The 22589-nt window shown below is 37.6% G+C and overlaps 1 protein-coding gene across 6 annotated transcripts in view; it reads left to right on the top strand.

Moving 5' to 3' along the window:
* The window catches only part of CLOCK (clock circadian regulator), a 134445-nt gene that overhangs the window by 66450 nt on the left and 45406 nt on the right, over window positions 1-22589 (top strand). For 5 of the 6 annotated variants that reach the window (XM_032334345.1, XM_032334346.1, XM_032334342.1 and 2 more), the window contains 2 exons: window positions 2921-3069; window positions 6142-6233. In XM_032334345.1, coding sequence (XP_032190236.1) covers window positions 2921-3069; window positions 6142-6233 — 241 coding nt within the window. Of the gene's footprint in view, window positions 1-2920; window positions 3070-6141; window positions 6234-22589 lie in introns of those variants that run through there. The other variant, XM_032334347.1, reaches the window with a different exon arrangement.

Here is a 22589-nt window from a genome sequence, read left to right as displayed (position 1 = left end):
ATAAGTAATAGTTCTTACATGTCTGTATTTAGCCAAAAAAAAGAGAGTGGGGATACTGGGATATGAAAAATACAAACTTTAATGAATGGTTAAAATACATCTAAGAAGATTTTGAGGAAAACTATACAATGTTTCAAGGAAATAAAAAGACCTGGATTTGAAACTAAAAATGTATAGGACAACCCCTTATCCCTTAACCTCAGTCTGGTGAAGAAAAGTTCTTCAGTCTTGCTTGAATGAAGAGGTAGAACTATAAGGAATTGACTTGGAAATTCTTAAAGGCCAAGCTTATTGATGGGTAAGGTAAGCTAAGGGTATTTTTTTTTTTAAAGATTTTATTTATTTATTTGACAGACAGAGATCATAGGCAGGCAGAGAGAGAGGAGGAAGCAGGCTTCCCGCTGAGCAGAGAGCCCGATGTGGGGCTCTATCTCAGGACCCTGGGATCATGACCTGAACCGAAGGCAGAGGCTTTAACCAACTAAGCCACCCAGGCACCCCGGGTATTCTATTTTTGAAGATTCTGAAAGTTTGATAATGTTTTTAGGGAACCAGAAATACTGTGGCTCTGAAAGGTATCGAAGAAAAAGAATCTCACTTTACTATCACAATTAAGGAGTACCACACTGAACTCTGACTAAAACAGTGATGAGTTCAAGTACCTTAGTGTTGACCCAAGAATAAAGGGAGTTTTATAGCCACCCTCAAAATGAACCATCTGTGGCCTGTTCTCAGTGAAGTTATCATAAGGGCTGAGATATTCCATCCTTCAGGTAGTATGAAGTAAAGTTTTCTTTAGTGGTTGTCATCCAGTGATAGAGTTGGCAGTATATGATTTCTGTATGTTTTCTTCCCCTGGAATAAAAATGGCTGATTTTAATTACTACTTCATGGTAGCTGTGTGGAACTGGGCACGTTCTCTTTGTGCCTGAGTTGTCACCTGTAAACTGAAAAGTGGTAAGAGAGTCTACCTTGTAGGAGTAAATGAGATTTCATCAGTGTGCAGTGAATATTGGCTTTTATTTTTATTCTAATTCATGTGTTCAGATACTTCATACATGCTAATTCTCAAATGCTTATTTCTTACTGTTTTCTGAAGGGATATAACTGGATTTGTATATCTAAGCCTCTTGTGCATATCTTCTAAAATATGCAACAGGCAATTTCATCATATCTAAATTCTCTCCAAACCATCTGTCCACCAAAACCAGTATCACATGTTATTATATCATATTAATAAATAGCGTTATTAGTAACTTGGGAATCCTTATAGGTTTCCCTTTTGCTTCCCACTGCAAACCAGGTTTGATTTGCCTAGAACAGATAGTTCTGCCTCTTAACCCTCAAACCCACGCTATTGTTAACACTGCCACTGCCATGGTTTATAGGCTAGGATGTTGCACTTGCCTCCTACATGGTCATCTGGTGTCCAGGCTTGTTTGCCATACAGTAAGTTTTCAAGAGTATTTGTTAAATGACTTTGTTTCACCAAGCATTGATCCTTTCCTCACTCTGATGCCAGAATGATCTTATCAACGAGCTCTTCTGTTCCCATCATTTCTTTGCTTTAAAACCTTTCAGTGCCTTCCCATTACTTTCAGGATTAAATTAAAATCCTTTTTATGTAACATAAAAACTTCATGATTTTTTCCAGCATTTATGTCCTCCACCCAGGCCCCAGCTCTAGCATAATGGGGCACAGGAAGCCTATTCATTAGCCGTGTTAGCCATATCAGACTACTAGTGATAGGTTTTTGTTCCTGTACGAGCTTTCTGTACCCGCAGTGCCTTGCGTACACTCCACTACCATCCTTTTCTCACTCAGCCTTCATGATTCACTTCAGTAGATGAGGATGCCATCTCTGGTTCCTCTGAATTTCCATTGGAATTTGATAAATTTCTTGAAAGAGCTTGTCTTTTCTCAGTATCCTTAGCCTTTATTAACATAATCTCTGTTATTATAGCAAGCACTCACTGTTTGAAGGAGGAGTCATTTCCTAGTAATAATATAGAATATATGCTTCTTTGTTACCAAGCAAAAAATAAATAAAATTGTCCTCTGACCTTTTGGGAAATGAGTATAAACAAGTTTTGCTTAAACAAAAACTGAATTAGAAAATCTAACTTCACAAAGTATACAGTTAGAGTTTAGAGGTATTGTAGAATGATTAGTTGCTATATAAATAATTGTATTTGCTTGTCTAAAGGTCTTGGTGCCACTGGATATATGTTTATTGGTTAGCTTCTTCACATACAACAGTACTAATTATTCATTTGGTGGGCGTATTTTGAGTGCTTATATTAGTTGTTACCCTTAAGTGCTTAGGTGAAAATATTGGGGCTCTGTTATCAAGATGTACACAGCCTAATGGAGAGAGAGATGCAGACGAATGGTTCTAGCTCGGTGCTGGAGTCTGGCCATACAGGAATAAAGAGGAAGACTGTATGGATAAGTTTGAGGGTAGATTTTCACTTTTAGATTTGTTTGTAATTTAAAACTTAAAGGAAATGGTTAACTTTCTCCTACCTAGTAATTTTGAATAATTTGTATTTACACATTATATACACTTCCACAAATATGTCTCAGTAATACTCATAATAGCCAAATAAGTAAAATACAAATTTTGGTAAATATTAGATCAGATACAACCTATGATTTGAATGAGGTTTGTCTTATTGGCCTTTTCCTAAGAACATGTTTGCAAGTGCTGACTATGTAAGTTCTTCAGTGATAAACTGAGAAGAAAATTACTGCCCCAGTTAACTGTACATTGTTGGTAGCCTGTGGATAAATATTTATTACACCTATATTGATGGAAGTGCATATGTGTGTAGTTGTGTCCAAAGCGAGCATTGTGTTAAACTATATGTGTAATCAAATGGATTGTTTGAAAGCTGCTTAATTTTTTTTTTCCATCAGAGTATCTAGAAACAAATCTGAAAAGAAACGTAGAGATCAATTTAATGTTCTCATTAAAGAACTGGGATCCATGCTTCCTGGTAATGCTAGGAAGATGGACAAATCTACTGTTCTGCAGAAGAGCATTGATTTTTTACGAAAACATAAAGGTAAAATTTTAACTTTATAAGACAAATTTTTTTAAATAATAGAGTCTCCTTTAAAGCATAATGTGATGGAATCTTGACAGTGATTCTTAAAATTGGATGCTTCCTCACCTTTTTTTCAGAGAAAGTGATCAGTTTCCTTTTTAAAGGTTTCCTGGTATGTCCTTTATTTCATTCAACAAACATTTATTTAGTGCCTACCATATCCTAGGTTCTTGGGGTACAGAATAGCAGTCCTGGCCCTCAGTTAACTGAAGCCAAGGAAGAAAGATATGGAAACAGCTAATTTACATTGCAGATACTTAAAACATGAGTAGTGATTGTAAACAAAAACTTGCCATGAGAACATAGAGGGGAAATAAATGTGTCAAGAAAACCTTAAAAATAGTTCATTTTGCAGCTAATCTTCCTTTTAGATTAAGGAGAACAGCATTTCACCAGGAGAAAATGGGAATAGTGTTGCAAACGCAGAGAAGCAGGAAGAGTCAGTGTAATTGGAGCATAGTTGAGTTGGAAGATCGTGGGTATATTTCAAAGAAAGACAAGAACCACATCATGAGGGCCTTGTGTGCTATTTTAAAGATGATTTCAGTGTATGTCTAGGAAATAAATACTGTTCATTAAATAAAGTGATTATTAATCGAAGAAAATAATTTTGACTGAGTTACAAAAAAGTTAAAGAATATTGAATGTTTTGGTAACAGAGATAATAGATGAAAAACTTGTAGAAGGGACATGTCCTTTTCCAGATGGCAAATGAAACCATAAAACTTTTCAGAAGGAGAATTTGTAGCTAGTACTTTCAGTCACTCCTCTGGAGCTCACTCAGTCATGCATTATCAGGCTGGTTTATGCTTCACCACCCTTCCAAATTATTTTTGTTAATTTCACAGTTGCCAGCAGCCCCACCTGTCCTGCTGCCAGTCAGACAATAGCAATAACTTTTTCTTATATCGAATGCACTGGACATTTTTTTAAAAAAGATTTATTTATTATTAGAGAGAGTGTGTGTGAGTGTATGAGTGAGGGGAAGCACAGAGGGAGGGAGAGAGAATCCCAAGCAGGCTCCATGCTTAGTGTGGGGCCAGATTCGGGGCTCTGTCCTAGGATCCTGAGATCATGGCCTGAGCCAAAATCAAGAGTCCAGTGCTCAACCCACTGAGCCACCCAGGTGCCCCTGCGCTGGAAATTTTAATCCATCCACCATTGGCTTTTTCTCCCTTGGTCTGTGTTATCCTGCACTTCTTCATTCACCTCTCCTCGCTAACTGAAACTCTTTCTTTAACCCCCCAACATGTCTTCTCTTTTGTGCTCTTGTTTTATACTCTTTTGTGGGTATAATAGCTTCAACTATTGCCTCTCTGTTAAACTACCATATCTGTATTTTTAGATGCAAACTTTTCCGTCTTTTGTTTCCATATAACTTCCAGATCTTTCTTTTGCATGTGCTCAAACTGCGCATCTGAAACTGAATTCATTTTCATTTTGTCAAGTCACCTCTTTCTCTCAACTTTCCTTTTTACATTTTTACAACACTACCCTTTCAGGCCCTAGGACTCAAGCCTGAAAAGACAGATTTTTTTTTTAACCTTCCTTAGTACTGTATCACAGTTGCCAAATTTTGTTGATTCTTCCGTAAATGTGTCAAAATTGCTTGTCTTCCTTTTTTATTGTCACCATTATCATTATATTTTACCTCTGCAAATCGTATTCTCACTAACCGTAGTGTCCCTTGTTAGCACACCTAGTCCCCTCAGACACTGCAGTTCAATAAATGATTGCTGAATGAAATGAAATCATATGAATGCATTTGCCCCTGATAATAGAGGATTAATTCTGGCATTAAGTAGGTCAGGGTTTTTTTTTTGTTTTTTGTTTTTTGTTTTCCAAAATTGAATATATAATTCTCACAAAAGCAAAGTTTACCTTAAATTGAAAGGGAGTTCTTAAATACTTTTATTTAAGCTTGTGTTTAACTACACCTGATGGATTTGCTTGTGGATTTAAATTTTTTTTCTGGATGTATATAATTGGTGTGAATTTGAAAAGCATGACTATATTCTACAGAATTAGTAGCTAGACTTCTTAGTTACTTATAATATTGTAATACAGGCATTTTCAATATGCCAAGTGTTGGGTGACAATTTAATGTCCTACATTTATATATCTGCTAATAGAAAATCAAAACCGCTTGGTCCCTACTTTTCACTGCAAAATTGAATATTTTTTATAGAGTAAAATCTGTGATACAGATTTTTAGTTTGCCAAGTTGTTGAATATGTCTGTATTTAAAAATGGAAAAATATTTATTAACTAAATAGTTCAAGTTTCATCATTTATAGCTTTCTCATAACTAAATCCATTAGAAAAATGTTGCGAAATAAACTAATAATTTTGTTAAAACGTGTGCCCCAAGCCAGGGATTTCCAGATTTCTGACGAGTTCCTTACCACTAAGAAAACATTCAAGAGGACACTAAGCAAAATCACTCTGGGATTGTTACTTTAAAGTTTTTCTGCAAATTTTAGTCTCCTTGATTGGTTCGGAATAGAGCACCTCAGGTTGGGAGGAATCTTTCTGCCTGGTAATAGGCAAACCTAAAGTCATCTTAGTTAAAAGCAGACTGATTGACTGACCTTGGCTCCTTTCCTCCAGGTTCATGTCCGATTGCTCTAGCTAGGTTCCACTATTTGATTGTCAAGAGAAAGATGTTTCTTCCCAGTGCTTGTTACTAGTATGCCTATTTTGATTCTTATTTGGTCATTATGTCAAGCAGGTAACATTCTCAGGCCTTCAGCAATACAGCAATACCAAAGCTCCCCAAAGAAAAACCAAAGACTGGTATTTCCAAAAGACCGAATCCAAGGAGATAACTTGCCACGTTAGTGCATGTGTTTCATCATACCCAAACCTGGGCCTCCTGGTACCTACCTAAAACCAATAAATGTTACTGCTTGTGGTTCTCATCTTAAGTAGAGAGGGAGGAGAGAATGCAACTTGTTGGACTTTTGAATCACCCCTTGCCCCTACCCTGTGTTTGGAGTATGCCACTAATGTGTCAAATAATCTTTACAGAAATCACTGCACAGTCAGATGCCAGTGAAATTCGACAGGACTGGAAACCTACATTCCTTAGTAATGAAGAATTTACACAATTAATGTTAGAGGTATGTCTAGATTTAATTTTTGAAAAGTTTGTTTTCCTCAAAAAAATCATTGAGGTGATGAATATCAGTATGGTTTTAACAATATTAATTTAATATTGTAAAGTCTTAATTCCCTGTAAATCAATAAACTATATCTTCAATTAAAATTAATATATGTATAAGTAAATAGTACTATGTGGCAAGGTAGTATTAAACTTTTATATTTTTTAATATTATATGATTTTTGAGAGGTTTAGTAAAAGTCAGAAACCTATAGCTATCAAGTTCTCTACCTGAGGCCACTAACAACATTCAAGTGAAGAATAATGTATTTTATTCATCACATGTTAAATATTATTTATGCCCAGGTGCCCCTGGCTGGCTCGGTAAAACCTGAGACTCCTGATCTCTAGGTCATGAGTTTAAACCCCATATTGGGTATAGAGATTACTTAAAAATAAAATATTTATTAAATATTATTATGAAATGTATACTACTGGACCAAGGATAATTTTTAACAAATTGAAATTCACCTAAATACAATGTGGAATGATAATAAATGAAGTATTTTGGAAATATTAAAACATTGAATATACATTGAAAGACAACCTTTCTTAATTTAAGTAGAAACTTCTAAAAGGAAATAGTAAGTGTAACAAAATTATTTTTGAAAATAGTTCAGAACATGCTTGCTTATAATTGAAAAAACTCAATACCTCATACAGTCGATTATAAAATCCAGAAACATTTTGAGTCACTCATATCTATCAATTTTACTTTTCTACTTTTTAATCATTTCCTGTGTAGAATAATATAGGTATCATCTCTGTATACAAAGTACACAGCTCATTATCAAATTTCCATGAAAATTTAGATAGGAAACAGAGGTGGTATACTTTGGCAGTAACAGTTAAGGACAAGAAAAATAAACTCTTAACAAAGTAGACATAGAGCTGAAGAAAGCAATCGAGATAAAGATGTTAGAGATATTCTAACAGAGATAATTTACATCTCTTAAACCCTGTTTGTTTGGATATATTATTTTAGCCCATAAGCATTTATCTATGTCATGTATATGTGTGTAATGACCATATTGCAAGTGTCTAAAGTCTAAAGCAATGTAAGATACTTTGGAAATTAATGAGTTATTTTTCTGTTGATACTTTAGATAGAACAGTTAATTGCTGGATTGCTTAGGTACATATTCAGCAGAAATGTTACCATATGAAAATTTGTTGGACTGTAAATATATATATATATATATATATATATTGCTGTGCTTTAAATCTGAACAATAATTGAACATATTTCACATATGAACTCAATGAATGCTCACAGTAATCTTATGAAGTAGAGTCTGTTAGTATCCCTTTCTCACTTGCCTCAGATGAGGAAATGGAGGAACAAAGGGATTATATTACCCAAAACAGAGGAAGTAGCTCAGGATTCACTGCAGCCTCTGCGCTCCATGGCCTGAGCCTCTGTGCACACTGCCACTCATGAAACTTCTTTTCAGTGGAAGCTAGCCAAAGAACAGCTCTTGTAGCTCAAAAACCAGCAACCGGGTCCTTAAATTAGCAGACGCTTTAGTTACAAACCAAATAATAGTCTGTAATTTTAAGTCTTTTTCCTCTAAAAGGTAAGTGTTCTTCTGTAACAAAATTGTTTTATTACTTCTAGAGTTTATAGGATTGGTCTGTAATAGCCTTCTGATCATCTACTCATCACTAAACTCATTGAAGTTGTCCAAAATTATCTTGTTAGATATAAGTAATGTGTTTATGAAAGTGTACACACATCCTAATGTCTAAACAGAGAAGGGAAATAACTCACTTAATCACTCCTTAATTTTTGTTTTATGATTATAACCTCAATGCAGTTGTTTAATAAGCTCTTCTATATTAATCATAAAATACCCACTTTGTTTTATTGGTATGAAACATTTCTTATAAATTCACAAATTTGCATAATATCTTCACTTGTTTCTTAATATCTTAATGAAGGTAAATTTCCTAATAGGCTATACAGAGAAGCATTATCTCCAAATTTTCTTTACACTGATCAGATTTTTTTATTATTATTTGTTAAGACACAGTACTACATAACATAGGTAACTACAAAAAATAAATAAATTTGGAAATTAGAACATTGTAATATGCAACAGAGAAAATTGGAACATATTAAAAAATTTTGAAAATATGAATCGTCATCCTTGCAACTTTTAAGATTACTAAAAAGTGTTACATTTATTTATTAATAAAGACTTTGCTTTTTAATGAATATTGACAGCTACTATATATTAACTACATGTACAATATATCTACTACTATGTATTAGCTACTATATATTATATATGTTCTAATATTAATATGCCAAGATATGTATAAGATACAAGGAGGACGTGTATAAATGTGTAGATATATTACAACCTTGGTCCACCTAACCTAGTTGTGTTATTCTTAGCCACTTGTGTTGATTAGATTACAGACAAGCAGTCCTGAAAGCATTTTCAGCAGAATTTTAAATACGGCTCTATCTTAGAATATTAGAGCTTCTAGTAGAAGATATTAAATCATTCAGCTCATTTTATGGATTAGGTTCAGAAAAGTTGCAACTTGTCCAAGGTCAGGTAGCTAATTAATTTAAGAACTGGGAAATTTACAACTTGTGTGTTGGCTGTTTCTCACCTTTCCTCCATTGCCACCCTTCTGTCTGCCTTTTATCTTTATTGCCTGAGGAATATTCCTTCTTATCCTTGGGAGGGAGGAGGGTAGCTTGAGAATTGTCTAGGAAATCAGGAGGATTTAGGTTGATAGATCTTTCTACAAAGTCATCTGTGTGAAATAATCTAGTATGTACCTCATTCCCCTTGGCAGCTGGCCACTCTCTCCAGTAATTTATAAGGGAAGGGCTAGTGCCCTGTCAGCCTTATCTTAGATACAGATCCACAAGGAGGTACTGTCCCCTTTCTCTAAACTTCCATTTTAAGTTTTTATTTTAATTCCAGTTAGTTAACATATAGTGTTATATTAGTTTCAAGTGTATAATACAGTGATTAAGCAATTCTGTACATCACCCATTGCTCATCAGAAGTGTACTCCTTCGTCCCCATCAGCTGTTTAACCCCTTTCCCTACCCACCTCCCCTCTGGTAACCATCAGTTTGTTCTGTAGAGTTAAGAGTCTGTTTCTTGGTCTGTCTCTCCCTCTTTTTTCCTTTGCTCGTTTATTTGGTTTCTTAAGTTCCACGTATCAGTGAAATCTTATGACTGACTTAGTTCACTTAGCATTATATTCTATAGCTCCTTCCATGTTGTTGCAAATGGCAAGATTTCATTCTTTTTGTGGCTGAATAATACTTCATTGTATATTTGTGTGTGTGTAGGTGTGTGTGTGTACGTACATAAATATATACCACATCTTTCTTACCCGTTTATCAGTTGAATGGACACTTGGGCTGTTTCCATATCTTTGTTGTTATAAATAATGCCGCTATAAACATCAAGGTGCATGTATCCCTTTGAATTAGTGTTGTATTCTGTGGGTAGATACCTAGTAGTGTGATTGCTTAATCATGGGGTAGTTCTATTTTTAACTTTTTAAGGAGCTTCCATACTGTCTTCCACAGTGGTACACCAGTTTGCATTCCCACCAACAATGCAAGAATGCTCCATTTTCTCCACATCCTTACCAACACCAGTTTTTTCTTGTGTTGTTGATTTAGCCATTCTAACAGGTGTAAGGTGATATCCCATTGTAGTATAGATTTGCATTTCGCTGATGATAAGTGATGATGAGCATCTTTTCATGTGTCTTTTGGCCATCTGTATGTTTTTGGAGAAATGTCTGCTCATGTCTTCTGCCCATTTTTTTTTTTAATTGGTTATTTGGTTTTGGGGTCTTGAATTTTATAAGTTCTTTATGTATTTCGAATGCTAACTCTTTATCAGATAATGTCATTTGTAAATATCTTGTCCCCTTCCATAGGTTGCCTTTTAGTTTTGTTGATTATTTCCTTCGCAAAAGCTTTTTATTTTGATGTAATCACTATAGTTTATTTTTGCTTTTATTTCTCTTGCCTCCGCAGACCTATCTAGAAGAAGTTTGCCATGGCTCATATCAGAGACTTTACTGCCTATTCTCTCTTCTAGGATTTTCAAGTCTCATATTGAGGTCTTTAATCCATTTCAAATTTATTTTCGGGTTTGGTGTAAGAAAGTGGTCTGGTTTCATTCTTTTGCATGTTGTCCAGTTTTTCCAGCAGTGTTTGCTGAAGAGACTGTTTCCCATTGGATATTCTTTTCTGCTTTGTTGATTATTGACCATATAATTGTGGGTTTATTTCAGGGTTTTCTATTCTGTTCCATTGATCTGTATGTCTGTTTTTGTGCCAGTACCCTACTGTTTTGATTCCTACGGGTTTATAATAAAATTGTGAGGCCTCCAGCTTTGCTTTTCTTTTTCAAGATTGCTTTGGTTATTTGGGGTATTTTGTGGTTCCATACAAATTTTAGGATCATTTCTTCTAGTTCCATAAAAGATGCTATTGGTATTTTGATAGGGATTGCATTAAATGTGTAGATTGCTTTGGGTAGTGTAGACATTTTAACAATATTTGCTTTCCCAGTCCATGATCATGGAATGTCTTCCCATTTCTTTGTGTCACCTTCCATTTCTTTTGTAAGTGTTTTACAGTTTTCAGAGCATAAGTCTTTGATCTCTTTGGTTAGGTTTATTCCTAGGTATCTCATTAATTTGGTGCAATTGTAAATGGGATTGTTTTCTTAACTTCTCTTTGTGCTGCTTTATTATTGGTATCTAGAAGTGCAGCAGATTTCTGTAGATTGATTACTGAATTAGTGTATCAGTTCTTGTGATTTAGTGTAGCAGTTTGTTGGTGGAATCTTTTGGGTTTTCTATATACAGGATCATGTCATCTGCAAATAGTGAAAGTTTTCCTTCTTTCTTACAGATTTGGATGCCTTATATTGCTTTCTGTTGTCTGATTGCTGTAGCTAGTAAGTCCAGTACTGTGTTGAATAAAAGTGGTAAGAATGGATAGCATTGTGTTCCTCCTGACCATAGCAGAAAAGCTATTTTTTCCCCCATTAAGGATGTTAGTCATTTGAGTTTTCTATATACAGTATCCTATCAACTGCAAATAGTGAAAGTTTTGCTTCTTCCTTACCAAATTGGATGCCTTTTCTTTTCCTTGGTTGATTGTTGTGGCCAGAACTTCCAGTGCTGTGTTGAATAAAAGTGCTGAGATTGGACATGATTGTCTTGTTCTTGACTTAAGGGAAAAGCTCTCAGTATTACACCACTGAGTATGATGTTAGCTGGGTGTTTTCATCTTTGGCTTTTATTATGTTAAGGTATGTTCCCTCTAAACCCACTTTATTGAAATCTTTAATCATGAATGGATGTTGCACTTTGTCAGATACTTTTTCTGCCATCTGGCAGAAAATATATATATACCACAAAATATATATATACCACCAAATATATATATACCACATCTTCTTTATCCATTCAGTTGTCAATGGACATCTGGGCTCTTTCCATAGTTTGGCTACTATAGACATTGATGCTATCAACATTGGGTGCAGTTGCCCCTTTGGGTCACTACCTTTGTATCTTTGGGGTAAATCCCCAGTAGTGTAGTTGCTGGGTCATAGGGTAGCTCTATTTTCAACTTTCTGAGGAACCTACATCCTCTTTTCCAGAGTGGCTGCACCAGCTTGCACGGCCACCAACAGGTGTTCCCATTTCTCCACATCCTTGCCAGCACCTGTTATTTCCTGACCTGTTGATTTTAGCCATTCTGACTGGTGTGAGGTGGTATCTTAACTGTGTTTTTGATTTGTATTAGCCTGATGCCGAATGATGCTAAGCACTTTTTCATGTGTCTGTTGGCCATTTGGATGTCTTCTTTGGAGAAATGTCTGTTCATGTGTTCTGCCCTTTTCTTGATTGGATTATTTGTTCTTTGGGTGTTGGGTTTGATAAGTTCTTTATTGATTTTGGAGACTAACACTTAACCTCATAAGACATTTGGAAATCTCTTCGCCCATTCTGTTGGTTGTCTTTTGGTTTTGTCAACAGTTTCCTTTATTGTGCGAAAGCTTTTGGTCTTGATGAAGTCCCAGTATTTCATTTTTGCCTTTGTTTTCCTTGCCTTTGGAGACGTGTCTAGCGAGAAATTGCTGTGGCTGAGGTCACAGAGGTTGCTGCCTGTGTTCTCGTCTAGGATTTAGATAGATTCCTGTGTCCTATTTAGGTCTTTCATCCATTTTGAGTCTATTTTTTGTCTGTGGTAAAGGAAAAGGTCCAGTTTCATCCTTTGCATGTGGCTGTCCAGTACCATGTGCTGAAGAGACTTTGTTCCATTGGACATTCTTTCTTGCCTAGTTAGAGATTAGTTGACCATAGAGTTGAGGGTCCATTTCTGGGTTCTCCGTTCTGTTCCATCGATCTATGTGTCTGTTTTTGTGCTAGTAACATGCTGTCTTGACAATTACAGCTTTGTAGTAGAGCTTGAAGTCTGGGAGTGTGATGCCACCAGCTTTGGTTTTCTTTTTCAACATCCCTTTGGCTATTTGGGGTCTTTTCTGGTTCTGTACAAATTTTAGCATTATTTGTTCCAGTTCTGTGAAAAAAAGTTGATGGTATTTTGATATCAATTGGGTTGAATGTGTAGATTGCTCTAGGTAGCAGAGACATTTTAACAATATTTGTCCTTCCCATCCATGAGCATGGAAAGTTTTTCCAATTCTTCGTGTCTTCCTCAATTTCGTTCATGAGTATTCTTTATTTTTCTGAGTATTTCTTTGGCTCTTTGGTTAGGTTTATTCTGAGATATCTGAATGATATTTGGTGTAGTTGTAAATGGGATTGATCCCTTAAATTCTTTTTCCTGTCTCACTGTTAGTGTATAAAATGCAACTGATATCTGTGCATTGATTTTATATCCTAATGCTTTGCTGAATTCCTATATCAGTTATAGCAATTTTGGGGTGGAGTCTTTCGGACTTTCCATATAGAGTATCATGTCATCTGCAAAGAGTGATAGTTTGAATTCTTTCCTGATTCGGATGCCTTTTATTTCTTTCTGTTGTCTGATTGCTGAGTCTAGGACTTCTAGTACTGTGTCAAACAACATTGGTAAGAGTGGCCATCCTGCCATGTTCGCTGTGGGCTTTTCATGGATGATGGCTTTTATGATGTTGAGGTATGTACCCTCTCTCCCTACACTGTGAAGAGTTTTAATCTAGAAAGCATGTTATTTTGTCAAATGCTTTTTCTATTGAGAGGATCGTATGGTTCTCAGTCTTTGTTTTATTAATGTAGTGTATCACATTTATTGATTTCTGGATGTTCAACCAACCTCGCAGCCCAGGAATACATCCCACTTGGTCTTGCTGAATAATCCTTTTAATGTACTATTGGATGCTATTGGCTAGTATCTTGATGAGAATTTTGGTATCCACGTTCATCAGGGATTTTGGTCTGTATTTCTTCTTTTTGATGGGGTCTTTATATGGTTTTTGGGATCAAGATAATGCTGGCCTCATAGAAAGTTTGGGAGTTTTCCTTCTGTTTTGAGTTTTTTGAAACAGTTTCAGAAGGAAAGGTATTAGTTCTCCTTTAAATGTTTGATAGAATTCCCCTGCGAAGCCATCTGATCCTAGGCTCTTGTTTGTTTGGAGATTTTGGATTACTGCTTCATCTCCTTGCTGGTTATGGGTCTGTTCAGGTTTTCTATTTCTTCCTGTTTCAGTTTTGATAGTTTGTATGTCTCTAGGAATACATCCATTTCTTCCAGATTGTCTAATTTGTCAGCATGTAATTGCTCATGATATGTTCTTAAAATTGTTTGTATTTCTTTGATGTTGGTTGTGATCTCTCCTCTTTCATTCATGATTTTATTTATTTGGGTCTTTGCTCTTTTCTTTTGGATAAGTCTGGCCAGGGCTTTGTCAGTCTTACTCTTTGAGAGAACCAGCTCCTAGTTTCATTGATCTGTCTTACTGTTCTTTTGTTTCTGTTTCATTGATTTCTGCTCAGTCTTTAGTATTTCTCTTCTCGTGCTGGGTTTAGGCATTATTTGCTGTTCTTTTTCCAGCTCGTTTAAGTGTAAGATTAGGTTGTGTATTTGAGACCTTTCTTATTTCTTGAGAAAATCTTGAAGTGCTATCCACTTCCCTTTTAGGACTGCCTTTGCCACTTCCCAGAGATTTTGAACAGTTGTATTTTCATTTGTTTCTATGAATTTTTAAAATTCTTCTTTAATTTCCTGGTTGACCCATTGATTCTTTAGTAGGATGCTCTTTTACCTCCGTGTACTTGAGTTCTTTCCAACTTTCCTCTTGTAGTTGAGTTCCAAATTCAAAGCATTGTGTTCTGAAAATATGCAGGGAATGATCTCAGTCTTTTGGTATTGGTGGAGACCTGATTTGTGGCCCCTGATGGGATCTATCCTGGAGAATGTTCCATGTGCACTCAAGCAGTATGTGTATTTCTTTGTTTTGGTATGGAATGTTCTGAATGTAGCTGTGAAGTCCATCTGGTCCAGCATGTCATTCTGTGTCTTTGTTTTCTTGTTGAGTTTGCTTAGATGATCTGTCCATTGCAGTGAGGGGCATGTTAAAATTCCCTACTATTATTGTATGAGTATCTATGTGTTTGATTTTATTATTAGTTGGCTTAGGTAATTGCTTGCTCCCACGTTAAGGGCATAAATATGTATCGTTGTTAGATATAGTGTCCTTCCTCATTTCTTACTACAGTCTTTGGTTTAAAATCTAATTTGTCTGATGTGAGGATTGGCACCGCAGCTTGCTTTTGATGTCCGTAAGCATGGTAAATGGTTTTCTGCCCTGCCCCTGCTTTTAATCTGGAGGTGTCTTTTGGTCTAAAATGAGTCTCTTACAGACAGTGTATTGATGGGTCTTGCTTTTTAAAAAACCTATTCTTGTACCCTATGTCTTTTGATTAGAACATTTAGCCCATTTACATTCAGGGTAACTATTGAAAGATAGGAACTTAGTGCCATTGTATTGCCTGTAAGGTGATTGCTAATGTATGTTGTCTCTGTTCCTTTCTGGTCTGTGTTACTTTTGGGCTCTCTCTTTGCTTAGAGGATCCCTTTCAATATCTCATGCAGGGATGGTTTAGTGATCTCAAATTCTTTTAGTTTTTCTTTGTCCTGGAAGCTTTTTATATGTCCTATTTTGAATAACATCATAGCTGGATAAAGTATAATTGATTGCATATTTTTCTCATTTAGCACCTTCAATATATCATGCCTGTACTTTCTGACTTAGGAGGTCTCTGTGGATAGGTCTGTTGTCAGTCTCATGTTTTTACCCTTGTAGGTTACAGATCTCTTCTCCCGAGCTGCTTTCAGGATTTTCTGTCTCTGATATTTTACGTCTCACTCTTAGATGTCAGGGTGTTGAACTGTTTTTGATTTTGAGGGGATTCTCTGGGCCTCCTGGATTTTGATACCTATTTTCTTCCTTAGATTAGGAATGTTCTTCGCTATAATTTGCTCCAGTGTACTTTCTGCTCCTCTCTCTCTTTCCGTTCTTATGAGATCCCAATTACTCTAATATTGTTTGCTTTATGTTGTCACTTACTTTTCAAGTTCTCCTCTTGTGATCCAGTAGTTGTTCATCTCTCTTTTTCTCAACTTCTTTATTCTCCATTGTTTGGGCTTCTCTATCACTAATTCTGTCTTCTGCCTCATTTATCCTAGCAGGTAGGGCCTCCATTTTTAATTGTATCTCATTAATTGCCTTTTTGTTTCAACTTGGTTAGATTTCAGTTCTTTTATTTCTCTGGAAAGGGATTCTCTTATGGCTCCTATGTTTTTTTCAAGCCCAGCTAGTTTATTTATAATCATTATTCTGAACTGTAGTTCTGACATCTTATGTTCATATTGATTAGGTCCCTGGCAGTCAGTATTATTTCTTATTCTCTTTCTTGAGGTGAGTTTTTCTGTTTTGTCATTCTGTCCAGAGAAGAATAGATGAAGAACAGAACAAAATACTAAAAGGGCAACAACAGTCCCAGGGAAATATACACTAAACAAATCAGAAGAGACCCAATACCGGGGGTGGGGGGGGAGTGGTGAATATAATCAGGTAGGTGAGCTGAATAGAGCAATATGCTGGATTCTATGTATATTTTTGGTTTGTGTTTATAGAAAACTATATCCCAAAATTCTAACAAAGGAAAAACCTGTATATGTACAAAAATAAAATTAAATACAATGAAAAGATAGAATGTAACTGTAAAAATGAAATTAAAAAACAAGAAAAAACAAAAGAGAAAGAAAAGAAACAACAACAACAGAAAGGGATACAAATAACAACAACATAGGTGAACAGAACAGAGCAGTACACTATCTCCTGAGAGTATTTTGGTTAGTTTGTTAGGAGAAATCACCTCTCAGAATTGTAAAGAAAGAGAAGCATATATATAAAAATCATATTAAATGCATTGAGAGGATTGAATGTAAATGTAAAGGTGAAAATTAAAAAAAAAAAAAGAAAAAGAATGTGTGGGATGCCTGGGTGGCTCAGTTGGTTAAGCCACTGTCTTTGGCTCAGGTCATGATCCCAGGTTTCTGGGATCGAATCCTACATCAGGCTCCTTGCTCGGCAGGGAGCCTGCTTCTTTCTCCACCCTGCCTGCTTCTGCGTGCGCATGCTCTCTCTCTCTCTCTCTCTGACAAATGAATAAAATCTTTAAAAAAAAAAAAGAGAGAGAGAGAATGTGATCAGGCAGGTGAATAGAACAGAGCTATATACTAGATATTGGGTATATTTTGGTGTGTTAGAAGAAACTGCATCCCAAAATTTTAAAGAAAGAAAAACTTATATATACAAAAATAAGGTTAAATACAATGAAGGGTTAGAATGTGATTGTACGAATGAAAATTAAAAACATATTTAAAGAAAGGTTGATAAAATAGGAAGTTGATTGAAAAAGGAAAGAAGAAAAATTTTAAAGAAAAAACATTTTAAAAATTAAAGTTAAAAGACTAAAGAATCATGGGACAAAAGTCATGAGTTCTATGTGCTGTATTCCCCTAATACTGGAGTTTTGCAGTTCTCATTGATCAGTAAACTTCGTCTTCGCTGGATGTTCTTGCTGATCTTCTGGGGGGGATCTTCTGTTGCAGTGATTCTCAGAAAGTCTTTGCCCGAGGCGGAATTGCACCGCCCTTACCAGGGGCCGGGCTAAGTAATCTGCTCTGGTTTGCTCTTATGTGGCTGTTGTTCCCTGAAGGTTTTTTCCCTGCAGCTTTAGAGGAGGAGAATGAAAGTGGCAGTCTTCTCATCTCTGTTCCCAGAGCTGAGAGCTCAGGGCCCCACTCCTCAGTGAGCCCTTAGAGAAAAGAAGTCAGTCATTCCTGCGTCCCTAGTCTCTGGCCACACCATGTGCTCACCCAGCCTATGATTGAACATTTCAGTCTCTGGCACACAACCCCATGGGAAGTATCCAAACCCAGCAGACTTCTGTGGCATGCCTCTGCAAGACTTCTGTGGCATGCCTCTGCACTGCTCCTCCTGGGGGAGGAACAGGCGTCTCTCCATGGTTCTCCTGCTTGTTGGGCCGCTGCTCGAAGAGGAGGGCAGTTTATGGCAGCCCTGAGCCGAGAGCCCTCTCTTGGGCTGACCCTTTGTGGCTGGCTTCCCTGCTCCAATACGAACCCCTGGGTCTTCCTGTAACCCTGATGATCCCGAGACTACACTGCCCTGTGAGCCTTCTACCTCCTGCTTAGTTGCCTAAGCGACATCCTTTCACTGGAGCAGACTTCTAAAAGTTCTGATTTTTTGTGCTCCTTGCTCTGTCACTTGCAGGTGGCTGGCTGATGGAGCCTCCCTCCCCCACTGTCTTCCCATATATCACTTTGGATTCACTTCTCTGTACCTGCAATATTAGTTTCAGGTATAGAATATAGTGACTCATCACTTACATACAATAGTCACTGGTCATCACAAGTACCCTCCTTAATGCCCATCATGTGTTTGGCACCCACCCTCCCCAAACCCCCCCCCCATCCTCCTCAACCCCCCCCCCACCTCTCCTCCAGTAACCATCAATTTGTTCTCTATAGTTCAGTCTGTTTCTTGGTTTGCCTCTTTTTTTGACATCCACTTGCACAATAAATATTTCTCCATCCCCTCACTTTCAATCTGCAGGTATCTTTAGGTCTAAAATGAGTGTCTTATAATCAGCATATAGATGAGTCTTGTTTTTTTATCCGTCCTGTCACTCTGTATCTTTTGATTGGATCATTTAGTCCATTTGTATTCAAAGTAATTATCCAAAGGTATGTATTTATTGCCCTTTTAATATCTGTTTTGTGGTTGTTTCTGAAGATTTTCTCTGATCCTTTCTTGTCTTTTCTCTTTGATGGTTTGCTGGTTTTCTTTAGTGATACATTCAGATGTATTCCTGTTTATTCTTTGCATATTTATTAGTATCTTTGATCTGCTGTTATCATTAAGTTTGTTTATAACATCTTCTGCATATAGCAGTCTATATTAAGTTGATGGTTGCTTAAGTTTGAACCCATTCTTTACACCTCTCCTGTCCATGTTTTAGGTAAATGGTGTCATATTTTACACCCTTTTATTTTTAAGTTGCTTGACTGATATTTTACAGAAATACTCATTTTTCCTGCTTTTGTTTTTTCTGTCTTCACACTTGTCACATTTGGTCTCTCTTCGACTCATAGTCCCCTTCAGTATTTCTCGCATGGCTCATTTAGTGGTTGTGAATTCATTTAGTTTCGCTTGCCTGGGAAAACCTTTTTTGTTGTTGTCTGGGAAATTCTTTATCTCTTCTTCTGTTCTGAATGATAGCCTTTTTTTCTTTTTTTAAAGGTTTTATTTATTTACTTATTTCTTTGACAGAGAGAGACATAGCAAGAGAGGGAACACAAGCCAGGGAGCAGGAGAGGGAGAAGTAGGCTTCCTGCTGAGCAGGGAGCCTGATACGGGACTCGATCCCAGGACCCTGGGATCATGACCTGAGCTGAAGGCAGACGCTTAATGACTGAGCCACCCAGGCACCCCTGCATGATAGCCTTGTTGTGTAGAGTGTTTTTGGCTGCAGGGTTTTTTTCTCATTAAGTACTTTGAATGTGTCATGCCCACTCCCTTCTGGCTTGGAAAGTGTTTGTTGAAAAATCCCCCTCTAATCTTAGGGAGTTTCCCTTGTATGTAACTGTTGTCTTTTGTCTTGCTGCTTTTAGATTTTTTTCTTTACCACTGGATTTGCTTTTGTTGATTTTGTTGGGGGTTCTCTGTGCCTCTTAGGTCTGGATATCTGTTTTCTTCTCCAGACTGGGTAAGTTTTCAGCTATTATCTCTTCAAATAGATTTTCTGCCCTCTTTACTCTCTCTTCGTCTGGGACTCCTATAATATGAATGGTACTAAGTTTGATGGGAGTCACTGAGTTCCCTAAGTCTATTCTCATTTAGTGTTATTCTTTTTTCTCTCTTTTCTTCAGCTTGATTATTTTCCATGACTCTGTCTTGTAGGTCATTAATTCATTCCTCTGCTCTTCCATTCTGCTGTTCATTCCATCAGGTATATTTCTCATTTTGTTCATTGAGCTCTTTATCTCTGCTGTGTTATTCCTTATCTCTGTGTTGAGAGTCTTGCTGATATCTTCCACTCTTTTCTCAAGTCTGGTGAATATATTTAGGATCATTACTTTAAAATTCTCTATCAGCCGTGTTAGTTATATCTGTTTTACTTAGGTTTCTGCCTGTGGCCTTGCCCTTTTATTTTATTTAAGACAAATTCCTGTGCCTTCTCATTTTGTTTAAGTCTCTGGCTGCTGCTTTGTGCTAGGAAAGTCACCTTCATCTCCTGTTCTTGAGGGTAATGGCTTTATGAAGGAGAGGTTTCATAATACCCTGCTAAGGTAGTGTTACCTCTTCCCCAGAGCCTAGCACTTCAAGGAGTATCTCCAGCGTGTGCTGTGTATTTTCTGCTGTTGTGTCCTGGCCACTTTATCCTTCAGGCAAGTCGTCTGCAGAGGCGCTCTTCACCTGTTGTGAAGTGAGACCTGTCACTACTACCAGTGGAACTGAGGCCCTGTAAGACTTCTGGGTGGGGAGAAGTGGTGTGGCCAAGGGTTTGGGCTGGGTTTGGGGGTGGTGTGTTGGGGGGGCCATCACACTGGGACCGACACAGATGTGACTGGAAAGGGTGGTTTTTCTGGAGCACAGAAGGGTGGCGCTCGGTGTAAAGGAGTTAAGTCGTGAGTGCGGAGGCTGCCCTGGTTCCCACGGGGCTGTGTGCTTAGGCTGAGGGGAGGGAGAGGGAAGTGGTGTCTGCCAGTTCCTTTGTTGCTGGTGGGGTCTTTCTATGAATGCTGTCTCTCTGGGATACACTCTGAGATGAGCAAATAACCTCCCCACTGTGTGTCCCACCTGCTCTTCAGATCTCCATTTCTGCACTGTGTCCACAGGATGTTTGCCCTGCCTTCTTCCCCAGTGATCCGGGAGTCTCCTGAGCCAAACCTGCAGATCTTTAGAACTCTAGTGTTAAGCCCTGCTGTTGCCAGAACTCATGGAATTGGCCCCTCTTACGTTCCACGCCCAGGTGCTATGGGGATTTGTTTTCCTTTTGTACTCCCCTGTGTGCTAGTCTGTCTTTTCGTCAGTCTCTGTTACGGGGGCTCCCTCCCCACTGTAGCAGCCCGTCTTTTTCACTGCCTCTCTGCATTTTCTTACCTTCTTCGATGTGGCCTCTTCTCTACCTTTAGTTGTTTGCTCTGCCAGTCTTCAGATGGATTTCTGGGATATTTAGGGTGATTTGATAGTGATCAAGTTGTATGTGGGGACAAGGTATAGCTAGGATCCTGCTATTCTGCCACCATCACTGAAGACCAACAGTTTTAACTAATGAACTCTTCCCATTATATCATACAGTATGGGAAAAGGGATAAGCCTCACAGGCTTCAGTCTTGGGAGTAGGATGTCCTTCCCTGTCTCACTTTCTCATCCATATCTCTCCAGTCTTCCTCCTTAGGGCCCTCCTCAAGACCCCTTAAGTTTTTGGTGTACCCATCCAATGTGCTCGAAAATTATATCCCTCCTCTCAAAAGAAGTCCTGGGCCCTGGGTCCTTTCTTGTGTTAAGACTTTTGTGGTACGTTGGTAGAGGCTTTTCTCTGCTTAGTCTTTGCCTGTGTCGAAGATGAAAGGCTAGGCTCTGGTTCTGGCAATGGGCTTATGTTATTAAGAGTTCTGATTTCAGTTCATTCTCTTCACAGAAGAGAGCTTCACTCAGCTTCTAGCAGATATCCTAAGAGCAAATACAGATCATCATAATAAATATTAATTTACTTTCAGAGATAACCGGATCTAGCTTCCCATGAAGTATGTTCTTCTTAACCCATTCATTATGAAATAATAATACAGGCATTATTGTACTAAGGAGTTTTGGTAAAAATAATTTCATGAATTTTCTTTTCTTCTTTTTTCTTTTTTTAAGATTTCTTTATTGACTTGAGAGAGCGAGCCAGCACGTACACATATGTGTGTGGGGGGGTGGGGGTGGTAAGAGGTAGGGGGAGAAAAAGAGAAGGAGAAGGGGGAGAGAGAAAGAGTTTGTGTACCTTAAGCAGACTCCCTGCTGAGTGTAGAGCCCAACACAGGGCTCAATCTCATGACCCTGAGATCATGACCTGAACTGAAATTTAGAGTCAGGCACTTAACTGACTGAGCTACCCAGGTACCCCTTGAATTTTCTTAAATTACAAGGTTCTCTTTCTCTCTCTCTCTCTCTCTCTCTCTCTCTCTCTCACCCTCACCCACACACACACGCGCGCGCGCGCTCAGCCAAGAATGGGTTTTTCTGAGCCATTCTAGAAGATAGGCATCTACTCAAAGTAAGTTCTTTCTGACATCCAGATCTGTCCCCCAGTAGAAGGTGAGATGAGGTGGAGGGTGCCTTTTTCCATATATTCAGCAATTCTTCAACAGTTATTTTGAAGTAGGAGATGACTCTAACTCCCAGGTCCATACATTATATACTACAGATATTTTTTTATCTACTACATGCCACATATCTGCGAGGTGCTGTACATATAAAAACAGTGTTCAAGAAGATGTGTATGGTTCTTACCAGCAGTTGCTATCCTTTGAGAGAGCCCTATGATTAAAAAGAATTTTAAATTTAGCATGATAGCCGTTTTGATAGGCAGAGAGGAACTCTTCTTATGGTGTGTCTTTTCTGCTGTGTATCTTCAGCATCTTTTTCACTGGATCTTCTTTTCCTTCAACCTGCATATATAGTTCAGTTACTTCCCTTGATACTTGGTCCCCTTAGAACTTGTCCTTTTC

This window comes from Mustela erminea, chromosome 2 (genome assembly GCF_009829155.1).
Source record: "Mustela erminea isolate mMusErm1 chromosome 2, mMusErm1.Pri, whole genome shotgun sequence".
NCBI classification, from domain to species: domain Eukaryota; kingdom Metazoa; phylum Chordata; class Mammalia; order Carnivora; family Mustelidae; genus Mustela; species Mustela erminea.
This window is presented reverse-complemented; position numbering and strand designations above follow the sequence as displayed.